This window comes from Macadamia integrifolia, unplaced genomic scaffold (genome assembly GCF_013358625.1).
Source record: "Macadamia integrifolia cultivar HAES 741 unplaced genomic scaffold, SCU_Mint_v3 scaffold1057, whole genome shotgun sequence".
Classification (NCBI taxonomy): Eukaryota; Viridiplantae; Streptophyta; class Magnoliopsida; order Proteales; family Proteaceae; genus Macadamia; species Macadamia integrifolia.
Window position 1 is genome coordinate 13,811 of NW_024868069.1, and position 25,112 is coordinate 38,922.

Genomic DNA, 25,112 nt, shown 5'->3' on the forward strand with positions numbered 1-25,112 from the left:
GAAGATCCGAACAGAGTTTCAGATCTTAACAAAGATCTCTTCGTAGACCTGAAGAACCTCAAAAAGGGGGGGTTTCTATCTTAGGAATGCTCAAGAATGCTTAAGAACACTCAAGGGAGGTGGCTCAAGAACATACTATTTTTTACTAAAAACTGGATCTAACTAAGAATTTGGATTAAAGATCTTCAAGATCCCAAAGAACACTTCAAAAATCCGAATAAGTTTTCAGATCTTAATAAAGATCACTCTGAAGATCAAAAGAAAATCAAGAGGGGGAGGGGAGGAAAATTTCACTCTGAAAGAGAGAAAGGGCATTCTGGTCTTAGTCAGTTTTTTTTTAAGAGAGGGGGTATTTATAGTTTTTTTCGGCTAAACAAGAGAGGGGGAATCCCTTTATCCAAGGGACAGAAGGGGGTTCTTGCCTAAAATGAAGAGATAGGATTTTTGTCCAGGGGGTATAGGGGGTTTTTGAAAAAATGGGAGGAGAGAGAAATTTTAGCCAGAAAAAGGTGATTTTCAGAAAAAAAAAGGGAGGAGAGAAAAATTTTAGCTGAAAAAAAGATAATTTTTTGAAAAATGGGAGGAGAGAGAAAGTTTAGCTGAAAAAAAGGCAATTTTTAGAAAAACAGAAGGAGAGAGAAAGTTTAGCTAGAAAAAGATAGTTTTCAAAAAAGCGAGAGGAGAGAGAAAGTTTAGCCAAAAAAGGTAATTTTCAAAAAAGTGAGAGGAGAGAGAATGTTTAGCTAGAAAAATATAGTTTTCAAAAAAATGGGAGGAGAGAGAAAGTTTATCCGAAAAAATGTGATTTTTAAAAAAGCAGGAGAGAGAAAGTTTAGCCAAAAAAAATGTGATTTTCAAAAAAACAGGAGGAGAGAGAAAGTTTAGGCAAGTAGTGCGGGTGATGTCACGGGTGCATGAGAGATAACGCATGGGTAATGGCCGAGGTGATGTTGACATGGGCAGTGGGTGGGTGCATGCATGGGCAGTAGTGGGCAGTAGTGGGCAGCAGGGCTGGCAAGGTCGTGGGCCTATGCCCATGGGGTGCAGGCCAGTGCCCCAGGGGCACTGGTCTATGCCCGCAGGGGCACAAGCTAGCAAGCCCAAGGGCAACATGGGCTACAGGTTTGCAAGGCCGCGAGCCTGTGCTTGCGGGGGTGCAGGCTAGCAGGCCCAAGGGTGGTAGGGGTGTGTGCTTGGCCTTGGGGCTGGGCATGGGTGTGTGCATGGCATAGCTGCATGCATGTGTGCATGTGTGCATGCGCATGTGTTGTGTGCATGTGTTCATGTGCTATGTGCATGTGTGCATGTGCTGCAGCTATGAGCTGCTGTCATGGGTAGTAGCCAAAGGCAGCAAGAACCCGCACGGGCTGGCCCTTTGGTCTAGTGTGCACAGCGTGCGTGCGATTATAGGTTTTTCTGGTGATGATTATGGGAGATCCGTTGGCCCGATTTTGGCATATCATATATTGTTGGAATCGATTTTTTGAGCACTATTTATCTATATTGTCATCTTGATCGGATTCCCTTATATATGAAAAATTAAAAGTGGACCTTCTCTCTCTCTCCCACACGGGGTTTCTAGGGTTTTAGATAGGGGATGTCTCTAGCAGCATCTCTATCGATCAAAAGCCTGGAAGTCACCCCCAAGATCCATATTTCATTATAGCCAAAAGAGGGTGATAAAATTGGGTGTCTACAGAATGCCCCTCTTTGGCCGAGGCCTATGCCAATAGCCGAAGGGCAAATAAAATAATGACCACATTATGTCACTCGAAGCATATACTGCCGTCATCTTGCTCAGTTATGACTGAGTTGAAAAAATGCAATATATTATATCTCTAAAGTTTTAGGACTTAATTGGGCTACCAATTATGGGAAAGGAATTCGCTGCTCTTCCAAGCCTGTAAAAAAGGTTAGTACTTTGATCATGATTCTTCCTTAGCGGGGCTTTGCAAGTGTTAGTTCAGGGAATATGGTCTCCAGGTTAGGTCTTTCGACCCAATCTGGACTATCTAGGACCAAAGGTTATAAGATAGGAATTCGTTGCTTTTTCAGTTCTGTAATAGATAAAACACTTGATTCTTTGATTTTCCTTAGCTGGGCTTCACATGTGCCAGTTCAGAGAATTTCGGTCTCCAGGCTGGTTCTTTCAAACTAGGCTGGGGTATCTGGTTTTTCAAGCGGGTTCTTTTGAACCGAGCTGGGCTATCTGGCCTTGTCAATTACATAAAAGAAACTCGCTACTCTTTCCACCCTATGAAAGAGAATAACAATTGATTTAGATTTTTTATTTGAATTTTGAATTTTGAATTTTTATACTTGATTTGGAATCTTTTAATTCTTGCTTTTGATTTGGAATTTTTTTCATTGATTTGGTTTGAATTTTTATGCTTGATTTGGAATCTTTTAATTCTTTGGTTCTCTTTGAATTGAATTTGGACTTCTGAATTGGAATAATAATAATATTTTTTTAATAAAATGGGCCCTCTTCCCTGTTCATTCTTCATTTTAGCTTTTCTGAGTGAAGTAAGTTCCTAGAACTCTCTAGTTTTTCTCAGAATTTTCCTTCCAATTTTTAGAGTTTTTCGCCTTGTTCTTGAAGTTCATGAAGATCTTCTTCTTGTTCTTGAAGGAGGAGTTATTTGGAGAATTTGACATTCTTGTGGGCTTTTGTGCAAATTGGGAAACTTTCTAGGGCTTCTTACAATTTAGGAAAGTTTTCAGGGCTTCTTGTAATTTCTGAAAATATTTTATTCCTGTTTTGTTGCTCTCTCTCTTTTTTTTTTTTTTTTTTGTATTGTTTTTGCTTTCTCCTTTTCTTTTTTTTTTTTTTTTTTTTTTTTTTTATTTCCATTATCATGAGAGGAAGGAACCACCTACCTTGGCCTCCTATGGCCATCCGAACATGGTTCAGTCTTGGCATAGGATGCTCCCTTGCAGGGTGAAGGAGATGGTTGATGATACCTATCTGTGCTGGCTGGCCCTTGTAGAGTCCCGGAAGTTTAATCTGGCATTGGTGGGGGCCCTGATGGAGCGATGATGGCTGAGTACTCACACTTTCAACCTCCCTATTGGTTAGATCACCATTACACCTACGTGCTTCTATGCCTTGATAGGAATTCCATTTGGGGGTAGATCCATGAGCCTATCCATAGGATTCCCGACTGCCAGGGAGTTCATAGATCTGACTAGTATCACCATTAAAGCTGGCCATACGTGCATCCGTTTAGGGGAGATTAGTGGCCGATGGTGAAAAGTAGGCCTGGGGGAGAATCCAGGCAACATGTCTTAGATAGCACGTTCCTTCTTGCTATTTTTTGTGGGTCAGTGCCTCTTCAGTGACCTCCAATGGGGAGTGGATATCCACATGGTGTACTTCCTCAAAGATCTTTACACAGTAGATACCTGAGACTAGGGCGGGGCCGCCTATGCTTATCTTCTGCGGTCCCTAGACCTGCTATCCTATGGGGATAGGGGCCTCAAAGGGGCTGGCTACGTCATCAAGTCAACTTTCCTTCTCATATCTATTTTCTTTCAGTCATTTGGTCTGCACTTTCTTACTTTGATTTCTTGAAATAGCCCTGGTGTTTTGAGCACCTGGGAACCGTAGCCCCTAAACTGAGAGATCCTGAGACATTCTTCTTCCCCCTGGCCACAAAGTGGGGAGATAACTAGGTGGTCCAGGCCTGACGCCATCCTCTGGGGACCATTGTTGACATTGAAATTCTATTTACCTAATGTTGTTCTTACTCTTCCTTGGTTGTGCAGGTTACTTAGAGACCATTCTATGACCTTATGTTTTCGGATTCCGAGAGAGTCGCCTTGGCTCATCAATTGTCTAAGAATCAAGTCCTTTTCCAAGGCATGTGGGGCCATGCCTAATACTTAGGAGAGAGAGTAGTACCCTAGTGGTTAGATATTGATCCATGCCCTTCTCCTAGTCTTTCTCCACCCACTATGCATTGTCCAGATATTGTCCGTGCAAACGAGATGAAGTACTTGGCTAACGGAGTATGGGAAGACTCCTTTTTTGATCCGGATAGGGACTATAGAGCCTTCCTGGAGGAGGAGACAGTGTGCACCTCTCTCGGTCCTAATGGTCCAGTGGTATGTTGCCATTTCTTGAGTATTTCCTATGGATTCTTCCTTGTTTTGGTCTTAACTGACGTTCTTCCAAGGGAGAGTGAGACGTGTAGATCCTTCTACTATTTGGTCGCATGCCAGTGCTACCGATCCTTCACAAGCAGAGCCATCTACCAATGCCGGTGGGTCTCTGAGGGTTGCTAACGTCCCCTTTTGTGGCTTCCCTACCTGGACTTATCCCAACGTGGCCAACCCTAGTCTCCCTAATCTTCTGGAGCCGAAAAAAGTTGTAGACGCTTCCCTTGGGCTGCCTATTCCTTATGATTTTGTTAGTATCTGATCATTTTCTAATTAACTCTTGACTTCCTTTTGCTGATATGCTCTTTCTCAGGTGTCCCCAGAGGTCTATGCTGAGATTAGGAGGATGCACAATGGCCTATGCGAGGTGATAGTTACCAAGGATCGAGAGATTGCCCAACAGGATGCACTGATTGAGGAAATAGCCCAGAGACTGGAGCAAGTTGGAGTAGCATTTGTGGACTTCCCGGTGCTGCATGAGGATGGTTCAAAGTACAGTTTAGATGATGGCTTCTGACCCATAGGGATTTGTTCTTGTATTTCCTGCAGCACAAACACATGGATATTTTCTTTCTTTTTTCTTTTTCCCTCCCCTTGTTTGTTCATTATTTTATTTCAACATCTCTATGAAAACTTACTTTTGGCACAAAGAAAATCTTTCTTCTTTTTGTTGTTTTATTTTTTTTGCTTGCAATGCTTAGGCACAATCAATTCCATAACTCAAGTCATAATTAGAATAATCAGGATAACACAAAAATCCAAATACTTCCTCATTCCATTACCAAGTGAATTACATGAAAAAGGGTACCACTTTCCTACCACAGACAGGATAGATGAATAACAAGGGGGGGAGACAATTCTTGAGGTGGGTGAAAGTTCACTAACTCTTCTGGGTCCATCTCCTCAAGCCCGCATTGTCAGCTGATGTACATAGGAAAATAAAAGGACGTGTGAGTCAATCCCATCAATTTGACATAGTTGTGGCTGGGGGTCTTCATCAGAAAATCTTCTTGTGGCTTCCCTGGGCACCTCCATGCGATATCCTGCATAGTCCTTTCCTGCAGGTGCTTTTCTCAATCAGTGATAAGGTTGAATTCTAAAACTTCTCTCTCATCTTGGTAAAAAAAAACTCCGAGTGGGCTTCCCTTTAATGGTTTGGTGAGCTTCAGTTTCTCAAGGAGCCAAATATAAAAAATAGCAGGACTTCCCTGATAATGATCTAGTCTGAATCTATGGCCATAGCTCATGTCATAAAATCCCTTGAATGTTTCTGCAAGAACCGTAGGGACGATGTCACCTCCTTTCTTCAACTATTTCACTACCTCAATCAGAACGGATGGTGCACCATGCCCTGGAGTGTGGAGAACATAACGAGCTACCATGCAAAGTAAATAAACATCTACAGATCATTGCTGATGGATTCCTCTCATTGGTAGATATTAGATGAAGATCTGAGCCACCTTCAGAATGTCGATCTTCCCATACCTGACAAACTGCTTTGCTTCTTCTTCTTTCCTTCTGAAGAAATCCTGAATTTTCTCTAAGCAATTTATCTTCAAAGAGGGATGGAACAAACTACCTTTGGGTGGAGATAGCATACAAATCCAAAATTCTTCAAGGGTTGGGCAAATCTCTACTAATCAAAACCAACATACATGCAGGTCGGCATCCCAGTGTTGAGGCACCTGTTGGAGTAATTGGTGATGTAGCTTCACACATCCAGCTTGGCCAAGGAAGGACACATTTATGGATTCCAGCAATCCTAGTGCCCTCATATTTTTGTTTAAGGTCCATTTCCTCAATGTCTTATCTAACGAGCCCATGAATTTTCTTGAAACCAATACAAACAACGAGATATGATGATTTATCAAAGCATTACTCATTAGCTAATGATTCAAACAAGCCTTTACCACTGTTGCATCAAGCTCTTCTTTTTTTTTTCTTTTGACTTTGACGGATCAAGGGTGGAGAATAAACTGGTCTTGATAAACTGGTGCCGGATGGCGATTTTCTTTTAGGGGATAGAATTCTGGATAAGAATGGACGGACCATAGATGAATGACAGATACCTAATGGCCATACATGCCAATGAAAATTCTTGAGGGATAGAATCCTGGATAAGAAGTGACGAACCAATGGGTGGATGATAGGTACCTAATGGCCTTTAATGCCAAATGGTGATTCTTGGGGGACAAAAAATATGATGATATTTTAAGATACCTTGATTATTAATTTAGGAACCAATTTATTGCCTTGAGATGGTTGAGACCGCACTTGTACATGTCAAGTTGCCTACGAATCCCTCAAAAGGAATCAGGTCTGATGTAGTTCACCCTTTCAGACATAATATTTCTTAAGTTAATCCATGTTGACTAGTCTAGGTATTTCTTCACCATTGTGGTCTATAAGCTTCACAGCCTTGCTTGGTAGAATTTCTTTGACAGTGAATGGGCCGCTCCAGTTGGGCTTAAATTTTCCTCTTGAGTCGTGAATTGGGCTCTTTGTTCCCAAAGAACAAGTTCACCCACCTCTATATGACGGGGCTTCACATTCTTATTGAAGGACCAGGCCATTCTCAGTTGATATTTCTTCAGATTATCCATAACTTTCATACTACTTTCGTCGAGAAAGTTGAGCTCATCATGTCTGGACTTCACCCATTCTCCTTCAGGTAGCTGACTATCAAGGAGTACCCTTAGGGATGGTACCAGGATTTTCACAGGTAGAACTGCCTCAACCCCATATACCAAAGAGAAAGGGGTTGCCCCTATCGAGGATCGTACAGAAGGCCAGTATGCCTATAAGGCAAGGGGTAACTTATCAGCCCAATCCTTATGTGTTTTTGCCATTTTCTACAGGATGGCTTTGATGTTCTTGTTGGACGCCTCTACTGCCCCATTGGTCTGCAGCCTATAAGTGGTAGATTGATGTCTTCTAATACCAAATTTTGTGTAGATTTTGTTGGGCTTGCCCCATAAATGGGATCTCTGATCTAATATCAATTCTTGAAGTACTCCATATCGCACAATGATATTTTCTTGGATGAATTTGGCCACCTTAGCAGATGTGAGGGCTGCGTAGGACTACGCTTCTACCCACTTGGTGAAATAATCAATGGCTACCAGGATGAACTCGTGGCCATTGGATGCTTTAGGGTTGACATTTTCAATGATATCGATGTCCGAAGTGGAGAATGGCTAAGGTGAACTGAGCGAATGCAGCTCGATTGGCAGGATATGTATGATGTTAGGAAATAACTTACACTTATGGCATTTTTTGACAAAGTCCATGCAATCTGCTTCCATTGTGTCCCAGTAATATCCCAGCCTAAGGATCTTCTTAGATAACATCTTGGCATTCATGTGGGGTCCACAAATACCTTGATGAATTTCTTCCATGATTGTTGTAGCTTGTTCCTCATCAGCACACAACAACTGTATTCCATCATAAGATCTCTTGTATAACAAATCCTCTTAGAGAATAAATTGGGTGTCATATCTTCTCAGAAACTTCTTCTCTCTGTTAGTTGCTTCAATCAGGTACTTTCTTCCCTGATGAAATCCACTATGTGAGTGAACCAAGACCGACCATCCACAATGAGAGAGTTACGGATTTCTGATAAATGGGCCTACTTCTTTGTTCTACCAAAAATGGTCAGACTCTAGCCATAGGGTTGCACTCTATCATAGAAGCCAAGGTTGCAAGGGCATCAGCAAACCTGTTGTTATCCCTCTGGAAGTATTCGAATGAGATCTTCTCAAAGTGTTCAATCACCTTTTCTAGATGTTCTTGATATGGCTTCAACTTTTCATCTCTAGTTTTTCACTTTCCTTGCGTCTGACAAATAATAATGGATGAATCTCCATAAACCTTGATCCTTTTCATCTCGATGGTTAAAGCCGTTTTGAGCCCCAAAGCACATGCTTTATATTCGGCAATATTGTTGGTACAGGGAAAATCGAGGTGAAATGAAGAAGGCAAATAAAGGCCATTAGGAGTGACTAGAAATATTCCTATGTCACATCCCTTCTGATTGGCTGCTCCATCAAAGAATAATTGTCATTCATTAACTGTATCTTCTTCCTCTGCCACTGCGATTCCTTCATCGGGAAAGGCATCATCCAAGGATCTTCCATCTTCTATGGGGTGAGCAACCAAATGATCAGCTATGGCCTGGCCCTTGATATATTTTTGAGTAACATAGGTGATGTCAAACTCTAATAGAAAAAGTAACCAACGAGCCATCCTTCCTGTTAAGGCCGATTTCTCAAAGAGATATTTAATGGGATCCATCTTTAAGATCAAATGCACCGGATAGGAAACCATGTAGTGTCGTAACCTTTTAGTTGCCCAAATCAACGTAGCACAAGTCCTTTTCAAAGATGTGTACCGGGTCTCATATTCTAGAAACTTCTTACTGAGGTATATGGCATGCTCTACCTCCTTTTCTGTTTCTTTTTGTGCTAGCAAAGATCCCATGGAATATTCTACCACAGACAGATACAATAGAAGTGGTTCTCCTTCTACTGGCAGTGTTAATACTAGTGGGTTTATAAGGTACTCCTTGATCTTGTCAAATGCTTGCTAGCATTGGTCATTCCATTCCGTTGGCTGATCCTTCTTCAGCAGCTTGAAAATTGGTTCACAGATTGTAGTCAACTGAGCTATGAATTTGATAATATATTGGATGTGACCTAGAAATCCTCATATTTGCTTCTTAGTCCGAGGCATGAGCATTTTCTGAATTGTATTGATTTTGATAGGGTCAACTTCAATGCCTCTTTCACTCACCAAGAAGCCTAACAACTTTCCCACCGTTGCTCCGAACACACACTTCTGAGGGTTCAACTTCAGCTGATACTTCTTGATTCTTTCAAAGAATCGCCTTAGTGAGGGAATATGCCCCTGCCAATCTTTCGACTTTACTATCATGTCGTCTACATAGACTTCCACATATTTTTTCATCATGTCGTGCAATATGGCTGTGGCTGCTCTTTGATAAGTTGCCCCGACATTCTTCTGTCCAAAAGGCATCACCTTGTAACAATAGGTTTCCTATGGAGTGGTGAAGGCTGTTTTTTCACGGTCCTCTAGGTGTATACTTATTTGGTTGTATCCCTAGAATCCATCCATGAATGACAACAAAGCATGCCCCATCATATTATCTACCAATACGTCAATGTGGGGTAATGGGAAGTCATCTTTAGGGCTCACTTTGTTAAATCTTGGAAGTCCATGCACATCCGTACCTTCCCATATTTCTTTGGTACTGGTACAATATTGGCCAACCATAGGGGGTACTTCACCACCTGTAGGAACCCCGCATTCCATTGCTTCACAACTTCTCTAATCTTTTCACTCCATTCTGGCCGCATTCTTCGGAGCTTCTGTTTTACCGGCATTACCCCAGGGTAAGTCAGCAATTGATGTTACAAGATGTTGGGGTCAATACCAAGCATATCCTCGTAAGACCAAGAAAAGACCTTAGAAAATTCCTTTAAAAGATTAATCATCCACTTTGCTTCTTCGTCATCAAGGGTAGTGCCAATTTTTACCTCTCGAAGGCATTGGTCGGTTCCTAGATTAATAACCCGAGTATCCTCACGAATGGGTTGGGATTTCTTTGGTTTGCATTATTTTATTAATTCTTGATATTTATTAAGATCATCATCGGAAAAAGGAGGCAAGTCATACTTGGAATCAGAAATTTTATTCATGAAAGAAGGACTAACAAACTCGACATACAAGGACTCTGGACTCTTCTCAAGAGGGGAGATTGACACAGAAACATAAACAACAGACTCGACTATAGACTTGATAACTAGCTTGATGCTTTTGCTAGGGGTAATCAGGTTGGTTAACTCAATAGCATGAGTAAACTTGAATTTTTCTCCAATGCTTGTCCAGTTCAGAAGTGGTTCAATGGCCTGATGGATGAGGAGATGTGGCAAAGGGCCTTCTTCTTCTGAGAAAGTTGTTACTATTTCTTCGGGGGCGCAATGGTTCCTCTGGGCAGGTGCCCACTTCGTTATGAATACAAACTGATCAATCTCGTGCTCTCAGAAGCTGAACTTTCTGAGGGGTGAAGATCGGTGGAGACTGCTCAATCCCTTTTCTATGAAGTCCATCTTTTCGAGCTTGCTGAGGGATGTGATCCCATTGCCTCGGCCACATCTTTGACCACCTTCATGAGCCTTCCCATTATAAATGGTTCGAGCATAGTACATACAAACCATCATCCTCTATGCTATCCTCTATTTTGCATACATGCTTCTTCCTCCAAAAGGATGGGGTTTGAGCTTATGCGACTCTTGGGCCTTTGGCTCTTGTAGGAAGGAGAAAATGAAGCCTTTCACATAAAGGAAAAGTGATAGACTCTAGGTGAGTCTTATCTTCTTTTCCCACTCCCTTTTCAGGAGGACTCGAGGACTTGGTAATTCTTTAGATTGGATTAGTGTTGTGGGGTTGCCAAAGGTGAACCTATCTTCAATCATTGCAACTTTCGCTATCCCCAGTAATACAGCTATCTTGATCACTTTCCTTTACCAGCATTTGTTTTTGTTCCACTTCATGAGTTACCAATCGAACTCATCTTGGAAAAAAACTTCAAGTCCTAATTGCATCTGTGTGGTGGTTTCATCAAACCACGGCTCCACATTTCAACAAAAAGAGAAGTCCTCTCCTTTCACGAAGTACCCATTAAGAGTAGGTTAGTAAGTGACAGAGATCTTCCTAGTCATCCACAGCACTTTCTACCCTTTGAAAGTTGGGGGAGTGTACCCGAGACCATTCTTCCATTTGTTCATTGCCAAACTAGGCTACTTTGGAACTCCTTGATGATATTTCACTAGCCCCATGCCAGGAAATTCTTCATCATCTGATTCACTTGCAGACTCCAGATGGCTTTATAGTTAGCTGGGATTTTCTCCTTTGGAGCTTCTTTGGCAATGGATGCGTAAGTGGTGTCTAATTCAAAACCACTCAGTTGCACCTCCTGGTTTTGTTCTTCCCCATTTTCAATGTTGGCCAAAGTGTTAACCACTTCAGGATCTCCAGCCACTAAGACCACGTTCCCCTCATAAATGAAATTTATTTTCTGATGGAGACTAGAGGACACTGCCTTCGTAGGATGCAACCAAGGCCTCCCCAAGAGCATGTTAAAAGCTACTGGTATATCAATGACTTGGAAATCAACATCAAACTTCACCGGGCCAATCTTTATAGCAAGGGTAATGATGCCAAGGATCGTCCTCTTGGTATTATCGTATGCCCTTATGGTTTGGGTGGTTAGCCTCATTTCTTCCAAGTTGATGTCGATACTCTTTGCTGATCTCAATGGTAGCACATTCAAAGCAGACCCGTTGTCAACAAGAACCTGGGGAACCACTTTGTCAAGGCATTCAACTGTAATGTGGAGAGCCCTATTGTGTTGGGTTTCCTTAAGAAGCTTGGAATCCGAGAACATTAGAGACTACACGGTATATGTTGCTCCTATTATATGTGTGAGATGTGTCAGATTCTCTCGATCTGCACTTGCACATTAGCAAAAGACTTCAAGACTGCTTCACGGTGCGAAGGGGATGCCAGCAATAATCCCCAAATGGAGATATTTACCTGGGAATTCTTGAGTTGTGCCAAGACGGAGTTCTCTGGCTCTTTCTTCATGCTGCTAGTTCCAACCTCATTAGCCCTTGGTTGTTCTACTGCTAGAGCCTTGCCCTTGTAGTCTTTCCCACTTCTAGTTTCCATCACGTTGTTTGGTTTTTTCATAATAATCTCCGTGGGATAACTATCTTCATCATCACTATTGGTTAGGGTGATTATCCCCACTATAGAATCATTTTCTTCTTCTAATTATCCTTCCCTACTTGGGGTGAGAAGTCGAGGACCTCCACAAATATCCATAGCCCTGGCTCATAACTTCTTGACTGCATTAGAAAGTTGTTGGAATGCAATGTCTACTGCCTCTGCGATTGTATCATCTGGTCTTATTTCCTTCAGATCATCCAATTACTCCTGGTAATAAAGATCACTGACAATTACTTCACCCAACATTTTATCAATATCTTTTATCCTTTCCTGCACCTTTAAGGTAGCGGAGTATACTTCACACAACTTTTTTTTTGGCTCAACTAGGGAGTCTAGTTCATCCAAATAAACTTGCATCGACACTCTAGATCCTTCATCACTTTTTGAATTTGACATAGAGTCATCTCCTCCCATGCAGAAGGAAGGATAAATGCCACCTGTTGGATCAGCTATCAGATCATCACCACCAATAGAAAATATTGAGAAACATATCAGATGTTCTTGTGAGTAATATTCTGACTCATTATCATAATCATTGTACCAAGGCCCTTGGTAGTCATCCCAGTCGGGATACCCATCATCCTCTCAAGAATTAGAGTCATCTCCATCCTTCTCATCTTCATTTTATCCTCATCATCATCGTCATCGTCATCATCCTCTGTGTCACTTCCTATGTGGATTACAGAAATGTATTCCTTGACTGGCTCCCCTATGGCCAATGTGGTTACTACTTTAAGAAGATCAATTGTAATCTCTTCAATTACTTCTGGATTGTCTTTTGAAGCTATAGCAGGCTGAATTAGAGAAGTGGGATCACTCTCCTGGTCTTCGCCTAATGCAGTTACTGACCCTGTTGATGAATTCATCTTTAGGGAATCTGGTAGTGCAAGCATATCCTTCCAATTGTACTCATCCGTCCATCCTTATTTTGGGTTATACACCAAACCTTGATAATGGGATTGGTATGAGGGAGATGAGGGATAAGAAGTGGGATGGTATGAAGATAATATGGGAAGTAGGATATGAAGATTAAGGGTGATAGGATGAGGAGGTTCCTTCACTTTGATGGTGGGGGGAAAGCTGATGATCTTGTGGAGGTTGATAATATGGTGGGGGTGGAAAATATAGTAGGGGTTGGTAATATGGTGCGGTGGACCCTTCTATGGATGAGGAAGGATGACCGACAGGCGTATGATCTTTTGATTCTTCTACTGATGATTCTCTTCTTCTGGGTGTCCTTATGACTCTAGCCCTTTGGCTCATGACTCTCCTGTAAGCATGGGCATTCATATGATTCTTCTGAGCTCTAGGTACAATGAGTTGAGTGGGGTCACTCTCTGTAGTTTCTTCATCCAGATTATTCACATGATCAGGGAGTGGATTGGTTTTGACATTGGGAGGCTATTTGATCTTGACCTCAATGGTTCCATTGTCTACCAAGTCCTTAATTGTATCTTGTAAACCCAAACATCTTTCAATATTATGCCCTTTCTGAGTGTGGTAGGCACAATACTCATGATCCCTATACCAAGTTGGAGGAGGATTGGTGATCACTCTTGGAGCCACTATCCCTAACAATCCTTACTTCTTTAGCTTCTTATATAAGGCCATTACGGGCATTCCCAAATCAGAAAACTACCTTCTTGGGCGAGAGGCCTTTTGGGTGGGTGCATCTGCTTGTATTATGAAGGGCTATGAAGAAGTGGCTGGTGAGATTGATTGCTGAACTACACTCACCACATTAGTTTCTGGACCCTTTCCCCGTCTGACTCGAGTGTTCTTGCTTGCATCTTGGGAGGATCCTTGATACTGGGCCTCTCTCAAAATTCTGTTCTCCACACGTGTTCCAGTGTCTATTAAGGCATCAAAAGTTTGCAAATGCTAATAGTAACATCATAATAGGGTTTTGATAGGTTTCCTATCAACATCTCTACCTGCTCTGCTTCTGAAGGGCTATCTGCCATCTTGGCAGTCTTGTCTCTGAATCTCATCAAGAAGGCAGTGAATCCTTCTTTAGGATGCTGCCTCCATGTCTCAAGCTACTAACATTTCACATCCACCTCAGTATTGTAGGAGTACTACTTGGTGAAGGATTTCACTACCATTACCCAGTTCTGAGTTTGTGACGACTCCAACTGTGTGAGCCACCTCAATGCAGGTCCTGATACGGTTTACATGAAGGCTTGTCCCGTCTGGTTATCTATAAGTTGACACGACTTAGCGATGCTAAGGAAGACTTTGAGATGAGCCTTGGGGTCTCCTGACCCTTCAAACCTATCAGTCTGCCACTTAAATTTTTTTTGAATTCTTGCCCCAGAGAAGAAACTCATTTCTTCAGAATCCACTATTTGGCCTTCTGACCCTTTTCCTACTTGAATCATGTTCTCCAACTTCTCTAACTGCTCTCTAAGTTTCCTTTCTTTCTCCATCTCTGGAGGTTCAAAGCAGTTGTGTGCTACAAATTCCTCTTATTCATCTTCACTCACTACCCTAGGAGGAGGGACCCTGGAATAGGCCCCTCGTTGGCCATTCAGATGGGTAGGTGAAGATACACTCTGACCAGTTGGTCAGACATGCTCGGGTTCTCCTGAGTCAACTCAAGAAGAATTCCCACGATGACTTGTAGCCCCATTCTATTCCACATCTCCCGTAGCCAGTGCCGACTCATTCCTGGGATTAGCTCTAGGAGGGTTCTAAAGTGTATGCAATATCTGAGCTATCCCTCTCTTAACTTCAGCCATTTCTGTCTGCAAGGTCTCCATGGGATGGACCCAGGCCTATTTGGATGTTTCCATGTTGGGTGGATCCATGCTTACAGGGCTGTAATCACCTAGTAGTAGATAATCTCGAAGAGATGACGGAGGTGATTCTAGACTTAGGCGAGTCAATTAATTACCCTGAAGCGTCTAAAGGGACCGCGGAGAATACTTGAGGTGTGAAATTGTGCCTAAACCCAAAAGTGGTTTATTTTAGGATTCTTGAATTCCCAACCCCTTGTTCATACATTCACCAAATTAACAAACATCAATTCATCCATGGTCAGTCTACTAAATGGTAGGGGTGGATACGGTTTGATGCCCTTGGTCCACCCAATGTCATAAGTGGGAAGTTCATACAAATGGCTTGTTGAGAACATTCCCATAAGACATTCCATGTAATAAAGTCATGCTTTCCTTGCTCTTTTCCCACTAGGTGTCCTTCCTCCTGATTTTTCTCAGGACTTCTCGAAACTTGACGTGACTACGACGGGATTGCCCCAGAGTCACGCATCTGGACATTCTTCTTAAGGAGGAGGGACACCTTTTATCTAAAACCCACTTAGGAAAGCAATTCTTTACGTCAGGAATATAATATATGAACATTCCTTTTCAAGACCGCAAACAAGTTCTACAATTAGCTTATGGTGCTCCTAGCTTCTTCATCTGTTTTCTACATAATGCGAGCATGCAGTAGATGTAATAGGACCGACAAAGTTCCTTGACAGGATTTATATACACAAGGTAAGTGATCCTTTTGATATAACCGTAGGTATGAGATCAAGGGGGTGACTTCCTTGCCCATTACTCGTGACTACACACAAGGTTAAGCAATTGGCCACGGGGTGGTGGAACTGAGAGTGATTGTGTGCAAAAGTGTAATGTAGGGTAACTATCAATCAATCTCAGAATTCCATAAAGTGCTCGGACCTCCTCGAGGGTGCTGGCACAAATACGGACATCCTCATCATTTGATGACGCATTCGATCTTAGAATGTTATAAAGTGCATGGACCTCCCCAAGGGTGCTAGCACAAATACAACATCCTCACCATTTGATGATACCTTTCACTCTTGTATAGGAAGCGGGTATAAAAAATATGGACATCCTCACCATTTGCTCTTAGAGTACTCTCCATGACATGCACTGACCTCCCCGAGGGTGTAGGCATGACAGGGCATCCTTTGCTTAATGATTTCACTTCAAGCATGATGCATGATGTAGTTAGTGAATGCAATTGCAAACATGGGGCTAGCTAAACATGTGTTCAAACAAATGTGATGGAAAATGTTCTTGCATTTAAAGGTAGCATCTAGTATCAGAAGCTTGAAATTTATCCCCAATGGAATCACCACTATGAGGGTCGTGGCCGGAGAAGAATTAACTATGCATCCCCATCCTTTCTCCTCTCTCTCTCTCTACTTTCATATGAGGGGAAGGGTTCGAGTCGTGTGTGCTTTGCTTGAGGCCCCCACACAGTCGTATCACCGCGTAGAGATACGTGGAGGCCTATTTTGTAAGAGTATAAAATTCATCATTTGAGATGGGGGTTTTGATGATGGTCCAATTCGAGGATCGGGATCATGCAAATGGGGTTTGGAGTCATCACCTAGGGTTATGGGCCTAGGACCCAGGGGTGGGCCCAATTCCTGAGAAAAGGGCCTGAAACTTGGTCTAGTCTAGAGATTTAGGGTAAGTGTCAAGTTATAGAGTTGGAAAGCTGTTAAGCACCCAATCTGCCCTGTTAACCAATCTTCTTGCTAGATGCATTGAGAACGAACATTTTCCTCAATTATTACTATTCCACATGTATGGCTAAGTTATCACACATATATACATTAATTAAATTCAAACTACTATATACACTAAAACAAAGTCTGTTTAAAGTCTACATTATGATAAGTTAGTTGAGAAATTATACCTGAACTTAACCCCTGTTTTAGGTCAAGAGGGTGGGCCCCTGACTAGTATCGGTTCAGACTGTCTTTTAGAATCTCCTAGCTCAGGGGAAGATGGTCTTGACCTCCAACTTCCTTTCTTGAGAGAAACTATTTGTGATGGTATTCAGACAGAGTTTCGGCTAGGAACGGTCGCTTTTGGATTTGGATTCGGATAGAGCTTCAACTAGGGAAGGCTATTTTTGGGCTTGTGATGAGGTGGCACTTCGATAGAGCTTTCACTAGGGATATGCTAAGGGAGGGCTAGGCTGAGGTGGCACTTCAGTAGAGCTTTCACTGGGAATGGCTATTTTTAAAAAGACTCCAAGGACACTCGGACAGAGGTTCAGCTAGGAACGACTATTTCTAAAAAGAAATGGGCTGACCTAAAAATGGATTAAAGAACTCTAAACTCCTAAAGAACACTTTAAAGATTCAAATAGAGTTTCAGATCTTAACAAAGATCTCTTCGTAGACCCGAAGAACCTCAAAAAGGGGGGGTTTCTTTCTTAGGAACGCTCAAGAACGCTCAAGAATACTCAAGAACACTCAAGGGAGGTGGCTCAAGAACATACTATTTTTTTTACTAAAAACTGGATCTAACTAAGAATTTGAATTGAAGATCTTCAAGATCCCGAAGAACACTTTAAAGATCCGAATGAGTTTTTGGATCTTGACGAAGATCGCTCCGAAGATCAGAAGAAAATCAAGAGGGGCAGGGGAGGAAAATTTCACTATGAAAGAGAGAAAGGGGATTCTGGTCTTGGTTTGTTTTTTCTAAGGGAGGGGGGGTATTTATATTTTTTTCTGGTTACATAGAAGAGGGGGGAATCCCTTTATCCAGTGGACGAAAGGGGGGTTCTTGCCTACAGTGAAGAGATAGGATTTTTTTTTCCAGTTGATAAAGGGGGGGTTGAAGGAAAAAATGGGTGGGGAGAGCTTTTGTCCGGTGGGAAAAAGGTAATTTTCAGAAAAATAGGAGGAGAGAAATTTTAGCTAAAAAAAGGCAATTTTCAAAAAAATGGGAGGAAAGAGAAAGTTTAGCTAAATAAGGAAATTTTTAGAAAAATGGGAGGAGAGAGAAAGTTTATCTAGAAGGGGGTAGTTTTTGAAAAAGCAAGAGGAGAGAGAAAGTTTAGCCAGAAAAAGGTAATTTTTGAAAAAAGCAGGAGGAGACAGAAAGTTTAGCCAGAAAAAGGTAATTTTTGGAAAAGCAAAAGAGAGAAAGTTTAGCCAGAAAAAGGTGGTTTTAAAAAAAGTGAGAGGCGAGAGAAAGTTTAGGCAGGTACTACAGGCATGGGCAGCGGGTGCGCGCATGCATGGGCAGCAGTGGGCAGTAGTGGGCAATAGAGGTGGGCAGTAGTGGGTGGCAATGGGTAGCAGGGCTGGGCAAGGCCAAAGGTCTATGCCCGCAGGAGCATAGGCCAGCAGGCCCAAGGGTAGCATGGGTTGTATGGTTGCAAGGTTGCAAGCCTGTGCCTGCTGGGGTGCAAGCCAGCAGACTTAAGGATGGTAGGGGTGTGTGTGTGGCCTTTAGGTTGGGTATGGCTACATGCATGTGTGCATGTGTATGTTCTGTGTGCATGTGATGCATATGCTTGCATGTGCATGTGTGCATGTGCTGCAGCCATGTGTCGCTGTCATGGGCAGCAGCCAAAGGCAGCAAACATGGCCGTTGGCTGGCCCTTTGGTCCAGTGTGCGTGAGTATGGGTTTTTTTAGTGATGATTACGGGAGATCTGTCAGTTCAATTTTTACGTATCATATATCATTGAAATTGAATTTTTGAGCACTATTCATCTGTACAGTCATCTTGATCAGATTCCCTTATATATGAAAAGTTAAAAATGGACCTTCTCTCTCTCTCTCTCTCTCTCTCTCTCTCCCACACGAGATTTCTAGGGTTTCGGATAGGGGAATGTCTCTATCAGTATCTCTAAAGTGCCCTTGAGTCTGGTTATAGTGTTTTTCTCAGAATAACACTTAAAACATATATTTCTAAATATGTTCTACATCATCTATGGACTTCTATGCTTGGTCAAGAGATGTCCTAAAGTCATTCTAGTATGATGATATGAAATGCATAAAGTGCGTGTACATATATATAGAAAAAGAGTACAAGCACAATATGAAGAACAATTCTATCCTAGAAGTCTTCATCTTGTTTTGATGCTTAGAATCATTACTTGATGCTTTGGAGTCTTCACCTTCATTTGGCACTCCATTCTCAGGATTCCATCTTTTTAAGCTTCTTGGTTGTATCTCCATGTCTTGTTCCTTGAGTTCTTGTCTTGAGGTCTCCAAGTATGCGTAGCTTGAGATATCTTCTTATGCTATTTAACACTTATCAATTGAGTTAAGGCTACATGTTTGTTTGTTATTACCAAAACACATATAGGAGTGTGGGCATATTCCCAACAAAATCAATATTAAGCCACATCAAGTCATTAAAAATCAACATTAAGCCATATCAAATCATCAAAGATCAACATTAAGTCATAAAAAATCAACATTTAGAGAAATGCTCTTGTTCTATAATAAGTTTTATTGGTCAAATGATTTTATTTTTATATGAGACTTTTTGCATTAGGTAAAGCACAAAACCAACTTTCCAACAAGTTTAAGGTTACTTAAATCTGAGTTGTAATGACAAAGTTATGCTTCGGTCAAACTTATTTTGAAGTGCGCAAATGCTATTAAAATAGCCTAAATGAATATAATTTGAAAGACGTCAAAACAAAAGATTATTTTATCGGACTTTCTGGTTTTTAGCAATATTTTAGCATGACAAGATTTATAAAACTTTCAGAATTGGGAAAAACCCTAACATTTTAAAGTAAAAATCGCCCCTACAACAAAAAATCCAGTTTTTGTTCTTGGACTGGGGGTTTGATTTCTTATCCTTTTGGAATTCGATTTTTAAACTATTTTTATTGGATTCAAATAGGGGGTATTTGCTTAGTTATGAATAATATACATTTATTTAAATGATATTTGACATAAATAAGGAAACATGCAGCGCAATAAGGTGATAGTCACCTAGGACCCAGGAAAACTGCCTGGATGCCAAGGCGGTGTCACCGTGACGAGCAAGAAATAACTTGAAAAACCTAAAAATCGATAAAGGGTGAAAACCTTGACAAATCAATTTTGGGGATAGCTCTAGAACAAAGTCCTGAGATGGTAAAGTGGCTAGTACATACCACTACAAAGATTAGTAGTACCAACCGCAACCAACATCATGACAATTAGAGCATCAAACAAGGAAAAAACACCCTGGCAGTTGATAGCATGTTGGATGGGATAATGACTTGTGTCTAATATGACACTAGCCCTCTTTATTTATAATAACGGAGAGAAAGTTCTAGAATATTACGAGGACCATTAAGCCTCTTGATACCATGTTGGACGGTGCAACTTAACATAGAAATGGATTTAGGATGCCCATGCATTAGTCAGCTGCCTGTGACTAAGAAGTGCAATAATGTACATCCGAGCCCCAAATCATCAGGATATTGTAGTCCAACCATATGAATTTGTTAAAGTTTTAGTTCCTTTGTAGATTATTTCTTTTTTCACTTGAAGAATCCTTTTAGCCCCTCTTTGTAAATAGGTTTATATCTTTATCTCGTTTAAATTTTTCTCAGATTAATTTTAAAGATCTATGACATGTAGTCTCTTATTGAAGATTGTAGATGATTCATATTTTCATATTTTCTTTAAGGAAACCAAAGGAAAAAAACAATGTGGCAGTGTATTGAGACTTTTTAGGTGGGGCAGTAAACTTATGGCTCTTGATGTTGTAGGAGAACAAGGATGTATGCCACAATTTGCAGTTCGAATTCTAAATATCAATGTTTTTAACGTGTGGTCGGACCTTTCAGGAAAAGTGTGGCTATCTGATAGTCCAAAGAAAAAACTGTTAAAGAAATCAAAGATGTGTTATAAATAATATATTTGATGCAGCTATGACAAAAGACAAGCTTTGCCACAGTTGATTGTAGTTGTGCACAACCTCGATAAATCTCCCCACTTACACACTACATTCTAGATTTTTTAATGATAGTCCCACCTTTTTGAGTTGGACCATCTGATTCAAATGGTCCATTGGAACCGGAAGATCCAATGGCTCTGAAGTCGTTTTCAATCAACAAACAGACGAATGTCTTAAGAAAAATGGTTGGCATTTGGGAGTGATAATCTTGGTTAAACCATCCAGTCCAATGGTCTGTGAAAACACTGCATATAGAAACTATAAGTGGGGAAGAGGGGAAGAAAAGAGAGAGAACTGGACAAGCTAAAACTTACCTACGTTTTGCTGCACAGTGCACACCACAAATAGTGCTACAATTTAAGGGCACCAACCAAAATGAGCGGCAAAAAAGGAGCAAAACTCAACTTTGATATTAAAGAAAATTGTAGTTCGTCATATTCCAAACTATATAGCTTGGTCAGGCCCCTTGCCTTTATGTGGGCTACAATTCTTTTACAAATAGAAACTGTTCAAACTAATTATTAAACACGTTTTGACTCCCCCCTTTGAACAAAATAAGAAACCTTTTAGATTCCCTTACTAAAATCAGACTCTCGAACTCTATCTCTAATTCCAATTACTAGTGCTCCACAAGCACACTGGGCTTTTTGGGGGTGGGGGGGGGGGGCACTGCAGAATTGAATAACAACACGGTTTGATTTTGCTGCTTTTCTTCTAAAGTATCAGGAAATAGAGTTAGTTTGTATCCAAATGATGTGGTGCTCCAATCACAGCAAGGGGTGCTTGAGGTAGCTGACATGGATGTCCTCTTGGGCCTGGCATTGCTTGTATATAAACTCTAACAGTGAACTAAAATTACCCATTGACTTAATGATTCACTCTCAGTAAATTGATCAAACTTTTTCAGAGGAATTCCAATTGACATGATATTGGTCTCATTGGAAAGCTAACTTAAACTTTAAAAGGCACTTAAATCACACCAATGGACAAAATTTGACCTTCTAAAACTAGTCCAAAGATAACTGAGGAAATTAGGCATCTAATGACTCAACATCCATTAAAGATTCACAGAACATCCTACTAAACTCTGTATATATAAAGTACTCAAAGCATGTCAGTGAAAAAATGGTGATGCTGTGCTGGGCCATCTTATATGGTAAATAATTATTTTAGAATTCGTGCTTCATCTACAGTTGTCTTGTTGTAGTCCCAATCTTGGATAGTTTGTGTAGAGTAGTGCATTTACAGGTGAGGATGCTCTCCACACAGATATCGAAACCACCACTTATAGGAATATATGGAAAAGGGGTTGCCATTTTCGTAAAATCATATACCTTAGCCCTAAATTTATATTCGGGAAAATATATGTAGACAAGCATGTGGCATCATGGAATTAAATTGTTCAATACTATCATGACTCATCCTGGAGCTTTTCCTTAGATTCTTGTAAGTGAATTAATTATGAATTTATGTTAATCTTAATTAATGGTGACCACCTCAATGTGGTCTTTCTCTGAATAATTGGAGACCTGTTTCTTCATATAAACAGCCGGGCAAATCTGAATTCATGGACAGTCAATTGTATCATGGTTCCATATCTACTAACTGGAGAACTATTTTCCTGTATTTCTGCTTACTGGCTTCAGCTAATGACTCTTCTATACTTGATGCAAACAGGACGGAGTGTTGCATTTCCTGGCCATTCTTTGGGTTCTGGTCTTACTCCAGCTGCTGCAAAGGCAAGAAACTTACTAGTGAAGAATTCACATTGATTTCAAGTGGCGCTCCCTTGAGGTCCATTAACACAACAAATACATTTTACTTAAGAAATGGCCACCTCTGCCTCTTTCTATGGGCTTCTGTGGATGATTATGCTTGAGATTATCACAATTTGCAAGATGTTCATTATCTTTATATTTTCTTAGACGATCATTCTAAGTTTCAGGAGCTGGGGCTGGCAGTTGGAACTCCTGTAGGAACTTCATTGATTGATGCTCATGCTGGTGGTGTGGGGGTAATAGAAAGTGTCCCTGCATCAGAATCTGAGTCTAAAGGTTCAGCAATATTTTTTCGAAGGTTTTTGTTGCTTTTCAACTTTTCCTAGTACTTATTGTTTTCTTATTTAATAATATATGTACTCCACTTCAGGAGATGACAAAAACACCATATGCCATCGTATGGTGTTAGTCTGTGGAACATCCACTTGCCATATGGCTGTATCCCAGAGAAAAATTTTCATTCCAGGGATTTGGGGACCTTTCTGGTCAGGTATATTATTCATACTTTATAGTCATTGTTGCAGCTGATAGAAAAGAACAATGTTATTTGCATCTTTTGTATCTTAGCAGTCATAGTTGTCAAGGTGTCGCCTTGGCGTCCAGGCGGTTTTTTTTGGGTCTAGGCAACTGTCGCATTGGTTCAAGGTTCTGGTTTGGCAATTATTTATGCTTAATATCATTTAGTTGTTATATCATTACAACAAACACCCCCCCAAATGAATATGATAGAAATAGTTAAAATTTAAATTCCAAAAAGATAAAAGTCAACTCCCTAGTTCAAGAACAAAATCTGAAGTTTCGGTTGTAGGGGAGACAACCATAGTTGTCAAGTCGTTACCTAGGCATAAGTCGCCTTGTTGCACTGCATGTTGCCTTGTGTTTTGGTACTTATTTATGCCAAATATCATTTAAGCAAATATTCATTTACTGAAGATATTATCATAAAAAACCAAATACCTGTTGGTGTACGATGTCTTGTATTCCGTCGCAGTTTAATCCAGGGAGTACTGGTGCAACACCTAGACAGGCAGGACGGCGGTCCCTATTCTCCATTGATAGTGAAGCAGGATCTCATTTCATAGGAGACGTAGGCAACCTTGCCGAACCTCGTAAAATCCGTGTGCATTGTTTGTTTTGTTTTTTCCATTATCTTCTGCATTGTTTTAGGGTTGCGTTTCTACAAATTGGTATCAGAGCTCTAGGTTTCCGTTTTCTAGGGTTTACAATCACGATGGCAGGGAAGGGATCGAATGTCAAGTATGATATCGAGAGGTTTAATAAGAAGAACAATTTCAACCTCTGGTGTCAAAGGATGAAGGATCTTCTGATACAGCAGGGTTTAGCGAAAACATTGTTAGGGAAGTCGAAGAAACCTGCAAAAATTACCGACAAAGATTGGGAAGAGATGGAGGAAAATGCGGTAAGTGCTATTTGATTAAATCTTTCTGATGATGCCCTACAATATGTTGTGGGTATCGAATCTGCACCGCAGTTATGGGTGAAACTTGAAAGCATCTACATGACGAAGTCCTTAACGAACAAGTTGTTCGTGAAGAAGCAATTGTATTCTCTACAGATGGAGGAAGGTACAGATCTATTAGAGCATCTTAACATGTTCAATCAGATCGTAAGTAAACTTACAAACCTAGAGGTTTAAGATCGAGGATGAAGACAAGGCGTTACTGTTGCTGTCGTCGCTCCCAGAATCATATGATCACTTAGTAACGACTCTCTTGTATGGGAAGGAGACCCTTGAGATGGATGAAGTCACAACTGCCCTTATGTCCAATGATACAAGGAAGAAGGCCAGTAGTACGAAATCTCAAGGAGAAGGTCTTTTCGGAGGTGACAAGGAGTAGGAAAGAGGGAGATCAAATCAGAAGGGATCTGGAAAGAGTCGATCAAAATCAAAAGGGACAAAGATAACGCTCTCTTGTTACTATTGCAAGAAGGAAAGTCATCTGAAGAGAGAGTGCTTGAAGATGAAGGCGGACTTAAAGAAGAAAGGCGTAGATAAGGCATCCGAGGAAGCTAGCGTGGCTGACAGTTCAGATGGAGATGATGGAGATGTACTCTTTATATCATCAAGTAAGAATCAACCTTCTGATTCTTAGATTTTAGATTCTGGATGTTCATATCACATGTATCCACATAAGGATTGGTTTGATACATATCAACCATATAATGGTGGGTCTATCATAATGGGGAATGATGCTGTATGGAAGACCATTGGGATAGGCACTATCAAAATCAAGATGTTTGATGGGATAGTAAGAACCTTAGCAGATGTGAGACATGTACTAGAATTAAGGAAAAACTTAATATCTTTGGGGGCACTTGACTCAAATGGCGGCAAGTACATAGTAGAAGGTGGAGTTCTCAAAGTTATTAAGGGTGTTATAGTTGTCATGAAGGGACAGCTAGTAGGAAATCTATACAGACTCATAGGGAGCACAGTTACAGGTGGAGCATCTGTGACTACAGATGCAGTATTTGATATAGATGATACCTATCTGTGGCATATGCGGTTAGGGCATATGGGAGAAAGAGGAATGATGGAGCTTCATAAAAGAAAAATGTTGAAGGGAGTGAAAACTTGTAAACTGAACTTCTGCAAGTATTGTGTGTTCGGGAAACAGTGCAAGGTTAGTTTCAAAACTGCAAAATATAAGAGTAAA

General features: G+C 40.9%; 1 protein-coding gene across 1 annotated transcript in view; it reads left to right on the forward strand.

Annotated features, from left to right (window-relative positions):
- Positions 1-4,507: 4,507 nt before the first annotated feature.
- Positions 4,508-25,112, forward strand: part of LOC122062509 (FGGY carbohydrate kinase domain-containing protein-like) — a 72,907-nt gene continuing 52,302 nt past the window's right edge. The window contains exons 1-4 of the mRNA XM_042626149.1: positions 4,508-4,653; positions 22,206-22,395; positions 22,602-22,710; positions 22,805-22,924. Of these exons, the coding sequence (XP_042482083.1) occupies positions 4,508-4,653; positions 22,206-22,395; positions 22,602-22,710; positions 22,805-22,924 (565 nt within the window). The remainder of the gene's footprint in view (positions 4,654-22,205; positions 22,396-22,601; positions 22,711-22,804; positions 22,925-25,112) is intronic.